A 10253-nucleotide genomic window follows, 5' to 3' on the forward strand; every position below is an offset into this window, starting at 1 on the left:
ATTGACAGAGACTAAGTAATAAGCAACAGTTACAAACCTACCTGTCTGAGCACAGGCCATCAAGTCTCTTTTCTCTTTAATAATAGGTATTGCATGTTTCTGGACCGGAGTAGGACGAGTGTAACGTGTGAGCTCAATGTTTCCCATAATAATTTCTCCCATATCAACATCACTGAACTGTAAAAATATTGTAGAAGATTAAGTCTGAGATCCTTATCCTTCATCTCTCCCTGAACAAGCCACTCAGTCCAAGCAGGATTTTCCATAAAATACTTTTGGCTTTATTTCTTCCTACGTTAGTTGCTTATAAGGTCAGATACTAAATCAGTTAACCGCGAATATGGTACCAACTTAGTCCAGCCACACATGTGATTCTTAAAAAGCCACCGAAGTCTCAAATGCAAACTACATTAGCCGTACCATGCTTAACACCTCACTCAGAGGTAGTGTTTAAACAGTTGCTGCAAACTAGCACCTCCAAGCACTTCCACTACTTATTTACACATTTATTATTTAAAGATGCATCACACAGTTAAGTAAGCCCGAAGTGCTAACTTTATACAACCTCTCCTATGTCTTGTTTCCTTTGCTCCCCAGAAGTTTCACATGCAAAACTGTCAAGATCAGACAAATAAGACTGGAAAAAACTTACACTTTCAATATGTGGAGGACAATTGCTGCCTGTTGCTTCAACAGGAATATCATCGTATTTCTCAAAGTTAATGCCAGTATTGCTTCCTGAAAAAAGCTCTCTGAAAGTAGAAAAAAGTGTTTTATTTATTAGATGAATTGATTAGCACTATCACACTGTGTTGTGTAGATCCATTACTTACTGTTCCAGGCGTTCACTTGGGGGAAGAGGCTTTGACCAGTCATCTTCATCAGACTTGTCACACCAACGGCTATTTCCACCACGGTCAAATCTACCAAAGCCACTCCTATCATAGTCGCTACCTCTTCCACGCTCTTCATACCTAAATACACCGTGAATGTTAGGCCACCATCGCATGAACAAAACACCAAAGCTGTTACAATCTAGCTGAATATGGTCTGTACGTTAGATACACAACCATAGGACAATGATCAGATACTCAAACTGACCTATGAAGTAAAATGATTTTAGCCCTACTTATAAGACTAGGTCATGTTATTCTGCATTACAGACAGGATAAGTTTTTTCCTATTATTAAGTAGCTTAGTTTTAGCTTACTACATTGAAACTTAAAACAAACCAGCACTTGGCATTTTAAACGCAACTTGAAATGCAGCTGCCTTTTTTCCATTTAAGTTTCTCAGTCCAGTTTTTGCTTTGCTTTCATAGGAAGCTTCACATGAATCTCGTGAGATGCTACTTGGTACTCCCCCCTTTCACATGGCCTCATGTTACAGTCATCCTCAAAGCCCAAACAGTTCCCCAAAGAACTTGAATTTGTTCCCCCGCTCCCCCCCCCCCACAGGATAAAACTAAATCCCTCAGTGAACATGTCACATTTCCAATTTTACCAAGAGTGAGCTCACCTGTGTTATTGACTTAGAAAGAAGGTGGAAAAAGTCCTTACCTCAACTGTTTAGATTTTGGCCTGGTAAATCATGTTTGAGATAAGTCTGGATACAGGACTACCACCGTCAGCCTTACTAGTTGACAAAGGTCACTCTCACCACACTTGTGCATACAACGCATGATGTGTGTAAGACTGATCAAGTAAGGTAGAGAACCTGCAAGAGTCTCACCCAGGTTTATTAACTACACTTTTTCAACAAGGAAAAAACTGGAAAAAAAGTCAGTTCTGATGTATTTTATGTGCTCTTAACAGCTCTTAATGAATTTCTGGTAGCATCCACCCATCTTGAACTTCACTGATGACATGGCAAGTCAGGAAGTCATGAAAATTGCAGTAGTAGCTGGTGATGGGCTATAAGGCACATCTACAACATGCAAGCTTCCCATCATTTAATTCCTACAGCTATGAAGTAGAAAGCTGGGAGGGGGAATCTTCATACCTAGAACTCCATTTTCAATGGCAACATTATATATGTGCCACTAGAACAGCAGCAGACTTGGAATTCAGCACCTATACAAATAAGCACTTGCCTTCCTCCTCTTGATCCATTTCCACGGTCAAAGAAGCTTGATTTTGCTCCACGGTCAGACCGTGCACCAAAGCTGCTGTATGCATCCTTGTCTCTGCTAGTACTCCAGCCACCACTATCAAAACCTAGTAAAGAGAAAGTATTTTAAGTCATATATTACACAATCCAGGCTTTTATAAGAAAAATTACCTGTCCAGTAAGCCTTCACTGGAAGGTCCCCGTGATTTAAATACTGGCAGTCTTTTAAAAAAAAAAAAACAGACAAGACTTGCTCAAACAGGAACCAAATATTTCTCATCGCCAATCAAACTTGCTGATACACCTCCACGAATGCAGAAACAGTACATGTAAAACAATACACATCACTGCTAGTATTTGTCTTCCTCTGGAAAGGGGGTCATCAAGGCAACAGAGGCCATGGTGCATTTGAGTAACTTCAAAGTAAACCTGCGGAACCCAATATGGCTGGAAGATTCTGAACTGCCTGAAGCTACACAAAGTTGGATGCCTTATTTATATTAAATAGGTACAAATTGAACCCATTACATTAATGGCTGCTTTTGGAATGACAGTCATTTAAGTAACAGAAAGCAGGGAGTTCAACTACACCAGAATAAAAAAAAAATTCAGAAACATCCAACTGCTTACAACCCTAACTGTGCATTCTCCGCAGTTTTACCACAGGTTCTTCACAGCACATTTCATTTTTGTGAATTTAACCAGGCCTCTGGTGGTGTTTATTCACAGGACAGGAGATGGACAGAAGCACTGGTACTAAACTAAGAAGTTAATTTCTAGAATATTGATCTAGAGGCTTAACCTGCAGAAGTTTGAAAATAAGATCCAACCAGAGTCTCAAATACTGGACTCAGAAAGAGTAAGTTATCCTACCAGGAAAAAAACCTTTTGCAGGTTCTGCAACAGAAAAACTATAAAGACCTGTATGTCGTGCAGAACAGAAGCAGCTGGGACAGCAAAATTACTACAGGAAAAAATAAATCTGTAAAGATTCTATCCAGCACCTATTTCTCCCAAGGAGAGGATAACCTCTAACCAAATTCTGTAGCTTCTGCACCTATGAAAAGCAGTAGTTGCTACACTTTTCCATCAGCATTTTAGGTCATACTTCGTAATGTTTTTAACAGCAATCATGATTTTACATCACTTGAAAAGCTGTCATACAAAGAAGCAATCATTAGTTCTATGAAGGAAGTAAGTTCTAACATTTTCCATTTGATCTACCACAGATCAACTCAAACTTCAAATAGCCAAGAGTAGCTTTAAGGGTGTACAACAAGAATGCCATGACTGAACATATCAATATTATCAAGCAAAACTCAAAGCCAAATGAGTCAGTATTCAGGGCTGCTTATTCTGAGCTCTACATACAGTAGGTTAAACAGCTGAAAAGCAGAATTGCCACTAATTAGCCTGAAGAATTTTGAATGCATTATCTTATCTCCTGCAGTCCTGTGTTGTCCTGCTCTCAGATACAAAACTGGCATTATCTGCATCACAACAGGGGCACATCCTCTGGTCTATGGAAAAATTACGCTGGAGGTTACCTAACAGATGAGGAATGCACTGTAAGGTTTTGGAACAGAAATAGTCTAAACCTTTTAGCGTTCTTCCCCAGCCAATACCTACTTAAATCCAGAAGACACTCAGCTCTTCACATAAAAGAAAAAAACTGACATGTTTAAATCACAGAGTCCACTGCCTTAAGCAATTTCTTACTTAGCCACAAGTATATTGTGCAACGTTAATAGCTTCTCTGTATTACCGCACCATAATCAGCTGCAGAGGAAACTGAGAACCCCAAGCTAGAAACTACATACCAGTTGTTCCCAAAACACGTCTAAGGGAACAGCACACAGGATAAACTAATAATGCCTTTCCCATCTGAATGCAGCATTACTTAATGCTTTCATGAAAAAGAGGGCACTATTTGTGAGAATCCTACTGGGACACCAAAATACAGCTGAACACACTCCGAAGGCTGCGTTCAAGACTTCCCTTATATGGTCAACTACTACTGCTATCCAAAGAGTTAGCAAGCAACAGGCAAAGCACATGTACACACACCTTCCAGAAGCTGCAAAGGACTTTTAATCAAGAATCAATAGACAGAGAAAGTTTCTTTTTTTAAAAGTAGTAGTTAACTTGCATTTATTGCATACAACTGTATATCTGACTGCATTACAGACCTCTAGCCATGCAATAACTCTGTCACCTCAAGCTCAGGATGATACACACTTTGCTACAATGCATGAGCCCTGTACTGGTTTTCTTCATCTAACTAGAACAAGCTTCCTATCACAAGGAGTTAGAAGGAATGCAGTGATACAGAACTCCAAAATGTTGGAATGAAGTTTCTAAGCAACAAGGGTACCAATAGAAATTGATATTCTGTAACAACTAGGTCTACCACACTGCTTATTCAAGTTAAGTTGCACGACTTCTTTACCTTTTTGCAGGATGACATTTTAGTGCCTACGTTATCCAGTGAATGGGATGAATGAGAAAATCCAGTTACATCATGAATATGTCCTATGATCTTCTAGTTAGTCAAATACAAAGGGCAACATTCACACTTCTCTTACTTCAAAAGGAGAACTCTGTACACTGCAGAGTTCAAGTATCTGGTGAAACAAGATGGCCTCTGTTTCAAAGTAGGGTTTTTTGAGACCAGCTCTTAATGTGAACACTTTTACACAGGGAAGATGAAAATACGTCTGTATCCAGCATTCCCCAGAATCTTTACTTCTCGTTTCCTGCAACCAAAGTTCCTCCTGGGTTTATCTATGAGATTTCCTCCAAGGCTGCTCACATTTGAGACTTAAGTTACTGGGAACTTCAAGAGAACTGGGCTGCCAAAGAGTCCCTGTGCTCTCCCCACCTACGTCAGCTCCCACTACAGCCTGTTCATATCAATAGATGCCTCTAAGCCAATTTAATGCCTGTTCAATATTAAAGAAATAGTTCCTTTTCCATCTTCATATTTCTTATCTGTTACTTCAAGTGGCAGAATATTTGTTTTAGTCATTAAGCAGCTCCAGAAGAACTTCAGAAGGTATCAGCACATATTTCGATAGTATCCTACCTACTCCTTCAAGGAAGAGACCTCCTGTACCATAAAGACAACCTTTTAAAGTCCCACTGTTTTAAAAGTAGGAGGTTTAAAATTCAAGCTATGAGAAGTTTCTATTACTTCAATTCATAGTACAGTACAACACTTCAGTTTTCTGGTCTATGTAAAAGAAAATTTCCTCTAGCAACTGTCATCCACACAATGTATTATCACTGTATCTAATGACCAGTACCAAGCTCTGAAATCTTCCTCCAAAATAGAGATCATTATTTATTTCACTGAAGCACTCCATGAAACACTTTATCCTCTTTTATCCTAGAAGTAAAAGGTAAGCTTGATTTTTTCAGTGCAGTCCTTCTACAAAAACACTACTCAAGCATTTCATGTTTCATACCCCAGCATTCCACCTTGCTTTTTGCAACCACTTTTGTAGATTTCCATTTGAAGGCAACATCAACATCTGTAATTGTTTTGTTTCTCACGCTCCCCACTTGCATGCATGTGTGTAGAACATCCATTTATGATGCAAAACTGTGCCATCTGCTCATAGTAACTAGTTACTCTAAGTTTCACATCACAGTCAATGGAAGAAAAACTGGTATTCAGAAGAAAGTTTAGAATTTCATACTCATGGATACACTAGTAGACAAATAAGTCTTCAACTTGCTCCTGTCACTTACATGCTCGATAAGATAACAAAAACATTTTGCTTATCAAACACCAAACTCAAGCTTAGAACACGACCTGAAGATGGAACCAACAGCAGCATGCTAAAAATAGGAAGTGAAGTCGCAGTGTTTTGAGCAGAAGAGTCTAGCAGCCTGCAGAGTCACTTCTAACAATAGTGCCAAAACCTTTAAGAGCCTTGAAGTTACAAGTGTTGCCTCTATTTCTCATACATACCCTGTTTGGAAGCTTCCCTGTTCCTTAAGTGAGGAGGAATGTATCTGCCTTCTGGAGGACAAAAGAAAGACAACATTAAAGATAATGTTATATACTGTTCATAAGTTTATAGATAACAATCTTTTCAACAACACCCTTTGCAAAGGAAGAAACACAGTTTGCCTCACAAGCTCTTAGGCCTTTAAAGGAGTTCTTAAACTAGAGTTTTTGAATACTTACATTTCTCACAGAGGACCCAAAGCAGTGAAAATAAAATACTCACACGTTTAATTAGCTTCACTTTCAAAAGATAATACAGACATGCCTTTTCTGGACATACAGCACCCGTTATGAAAGTTTGTCTTCCTGGAACTGATTAAGGCTTCACATAGTTCCAGGTTATTTGAGCAGCTTACAATGTTTACCATGCCATTCCAGCACCGGTACTCAACAGTACTACTGCCAGTATTTTTCCTCCCCTTAAGTCTAACCATCCCACTCAGTTCAGCTTAGATCTAACCAGAAGCCACGTGCAATTGCCTCTGAATAGCATTCTTCACCTACAATCCAGAAACATCTGGATTGTTAAGCAGCATAAAGCAGAATGCAGCAAGCAAAGGCTTAATGGGAGTTCCCTGAAGATTCTCTCCCCTCTTAAAATACTGAAGTCCATTTGGCATGTCAGATAGAGCTGTTTCTACTTAACAAATCTCATTAGAGCAGATAACCACCAAACATTTTTAGCTGACACTGTAACGCTCACTGAACATTTTGGTAAGCAAAGTCACCAAATTACTACTACAATTACTGGCCTCAGCTGTTTGACTGGAGGCCACAGAAAATTTGAGAATCTGGATTCTCTCCAGTTGGTTCAATACTTAAAAGTACTACCAAAACACTCAACTTATGCAATCACTGCAATCCAGTGTGCCTGTCCAACGTACGTGATTTTAAAGCAGGCATGTAACTAGTAACCTCCTTGCATTTCCCCAAAGTCTGTACCTCTTGTTTCAGAAATTACTTCTGCAGATACAAAAGCCTGCCTTGTTTGTAGAACTTCCTGTGCACTAGAAAACTTTAAGAACTTGCATGTACTTACTGCTTGTAGCGCTTCCTTCACTCTGGGAGTCTGAGGAATTCAAGTCTAGACCAGAAAACTGGAAAGAACAAAACAGTTAAGTAAATATCAACATGCTGTATCATGAATTTACGCTAAGATGCAAAAAGCTCATTTGCAGATCAAAAGCAGATTTCTGAGAAGTGAGTGCTGCAAAGAAATTTATTTTTGTTACATTTCCTGTACTGGACAACAGCCAATACTATAACGTTCAATACCACAGTTAAGGGCAGAACTGAGTATCATCTTCAGGCATCTTCAAAGCCACCAATAAACACGCACCAAAAAGGCAGCAAGGCCTGAAGACTACCATATAGCCACCAAATCAAGTACTGCTGACTTGCTTAAGGCACTAAATGAGGGCTGAGCAGTAACCTAAAATGGTCTCCCTGTCCACTGAAATGTATTCTGACCGAGGTCAGGTTTTGGGGTTTTTTTCTGAAACATGAGTACAAGTGTCCAACTGGTATTGTTTCAGTTGTAGAATTCATCTTTAGACTGCATTAACATCACTAAGACATCAGCAGCTTCATGTCAGAAGCAGATTCTGCTCCCAGAACGTTAGGCCATTTCCTCCTACCCTCTCTCTAGGCAAATACAACTTCTCATTTGCTTTTTGCAAGCTTTGTTTGCAGCCTTCAGCCTACCAAAATGTGTTTCAGTTTAAGCTCTTTCAGGTCAAGCACGATGCCAACTCCTGTCAGCAGAAGGCAATCTGCTCCCATAATAAAGTGGCAGCTTACTGCAGTTGTTTACCTACATGGCACAACGCAGAACTTATCAGCAGAGCTGAAATAATGTCTGAAGACAACTAAATTTTACACAAGGCCAATTACACTGCGCATCTTCCAACGCAACTGGAGTCGATCCAAATCAAAGATCATCCTTCAAGATGTCCGGCACGGTGGTGATGGTTGGACTTAGAGGTTTTTTTCCACCTCAATGATTGATTTTATTATGGTATTTTTTGATTGATTCTATTGTGACTCTATTATGTATGAGTGCTGCCATTCGGATTCTTGAAATAAATCCTCTGATGGGGAGCCTCGGATCGTTCTCTCTAAAGCTACTTAAAATCCCAACTCTTTAGCCGATCCGAGCATCAAAACGAGGTAAAAACATTACTCGGGTAGTCACTAAGAAGCAAACGCTGGCTGTAAGGAGGAAGAAGCAGAGCAGGGGCAGAGCAGAGGAGCGCCGGCGCACACCCCCCCGCAGCGCGGCGGCTCTGGGAGATGGCGCAGGGCCGGGGCCGCCATCTCAGTGCGGCGGTGCAGCCGGCACTGCGGGCTGGGATTTTCGGCGCAGCAGGGAGCAGCCGCAGCCCGCCCAGCTAATCCGGCTGCCGGCACCCGTCACGTGCCGTATCTCCGAGAAGGGGGGAGCGGGGGGGCCGGTTCCCTGACCTACTTCGCCCCAGAGCCGCGGCTGCCCGAAACCTAAGGGCTCCGAGGGCTATTTCTGCCGTTCCGTACCCGCTCGGGGCCCCGCTACAGAGCCGCGCTCTCCTCCCCACCCCCTTCCCCGAGGGTTAGGTAACCATCCGTCCCCCCGCTCCAGGCGGGGGCCTGACTCCGCCCCGCAGGTGCGGGGGGAGAGGGGGGGGGAGGAAAGGGAGGATGGAAGACGTAAGGAGAAAAAGAAAGAACAACAACACTGCGGGGTCGAGAGCCGCCCGCGCAGCGCCGCCGCTCTGAGTGCAACTGCGTCACCGGGGCCCACCGGGAAGAGCAGGCGAGGCGCCCGCCGCGGGGCCGCGCTGCCGCAGCCCGAACAAAGGCGGCCGCGAGCGCCCCCTTCCCCGCCCCCTCCGCGGGGGCGCCAGCACAAAGCGCCCCCACCCCCGCCCGGCTCCGTCACACGCACAATGGCCGCCATTGAGCCAGCCTCCTCCCTGCCCCCTCCTCCTCCTCCTCTCCCCCCATCGCAGCCGCTCCCCGCCGCCGCCGCCAGGGGTCCCGCCGCGTTACCATCGTCGCTTCCCCGGCACACAAAAGCCGGGCGCGGAGCGTGGCCAGGAGGAGGCCGCAGGGGCACGCGGGGATGTGGCTCCTCCCGCCCGGTGCTGGTGCTGCTGCTGCTGCCGGCCGCCCCCCCCCGCCCCCTCCCCCCGACTCTCCGCGGGGAAAAAGGGCCGCACGACGGGAACTGCGCAACAACCGAACACGCCACAAACCCTCCGCGCTGGGTGGGGGGAGGGGAGGGCGCCCGAGAAATCACGGGGGGGGGGGAGGGGGGAGATGGAGAGAGTAATAAAACAAAATCACGACGCAGCCGCCGCGGATCGCGCAGCCAGCCCCGCGTTGGCCGTGTGGGCCGCCCCCCGCAGCACGGCCCCTCACAACGCACGCACGCTGCCGCCTCCACACCGCTGTTGCCCCCCCCCCCCCCCCCATATCCCGATTAACGGAGCGCCCCTCCCCCACCCACCCCCCGGCCCGTTCCCGGGGCCCGTCCCTCACCTGCTGGTCTAGACTGAGCGCATTTTCCACCGCCACATGACTCATAACGAGAGATCGTCTCGGGGTGTCCCGCTCCGACTCAAGAAATTCAGATTCGCCGGGTCGGGAACTCGCCGCCGCTGCCGCTCGTTCACCACGGATCGCTTTCCTGACTGAACACCCCCCGCCTCGGCCCCGGCCTTTATATAGTCCCCGCCCGCCCGGCGGCGCGCGCTGACCTCAGCGCGCACGCTACGCCCCGCCCCTCCCTTTCCCTGCTCCTGCGCGGCGCTGTTGCGAGAGAAACCGACCGCACTGCGCCGGCGGCGAAAGGAGGGGGAGCTCTCGCGAGATCTGCGTGCGCCTGTATAGCTTGGGTCTAGATGAAGGGAGCTCCGGGGATGTCGCGAGATTTCGCGCGCCGGGCCGGCAGACTCTCTCGGATTCCGCCGGCGACACCGCGAGGTTTCCTGCTGGCGGCCCGCTCTTCCCCCACATCTTGCTCTCCCTGGAGGGGCGTCCGCTAGTTCTCGCGAGATTGCGGCGCCCCCCTGCCTTTTAGCCCCCGCCTTTTGTTCGGCACGCTCGCGAGAGCGCCCGCTGAGCGCGCTCTGAGATGTCTCTAGAAGGA

At 45.4% G+C, this 10253-nt stretch overlaps 1 protein-coding gene across 2 annotated transcripts in view; it reads right to left on the reverse strand.

The window, feature by feature from the left end:
• The window catches only part of DDX3X (DEAD-box helicase 3, X-linked), a 17441-nt gene extending 7635 nt beyond the window's left edge, over nt 1-9806 (reverse strand). For both annotated transcript variants that reach the window (NM_001030800.2, XM_015301535.4), the window contains exons 1-7: nt 9644-9806; nt 7164-7221; nt 6086-6136; nt 2093-2216; nt 834-974; nt 653-752; nt 42-177 (exon numbers count right to left, since the gene is read on the reverse strand). In NM_001030800.2, the coding sequence (NP_001025971.1) occupies nt 42-177; nt 653-752; nt 834-974; nt 2093-2216; nt 6086-6136; nt 7164-7221; nt 9644-9688 (655 nt within the window). In that variant the 5' untranslated portion in view covers nt 9689-9806. The remainder of the gene's footprint in view (nt 1-41; nt 178-652; nt 753-833; nt 975-2092; nt 2217-6085; nt 6137-7163; nt 7222-9643) is intronic.
• Nucleotides 9807-10253: the final 447 nt, after the last annotated feature.

Source organism: Gallus gallus, chromosome 1 (assembly GCF_016699485.2).
Source record: "Gallus gallus isolate bGalGal1 chromosome 1, bGalGal1.mat.broiler.GRCg7b, whole genome shotgun sequence".
NCBI classification, from domain to species: Eukaryota; Metazoa; Chordata; class Aves; order Galliformes; family Phasianidae; genus Gallus; species Gallus gallus.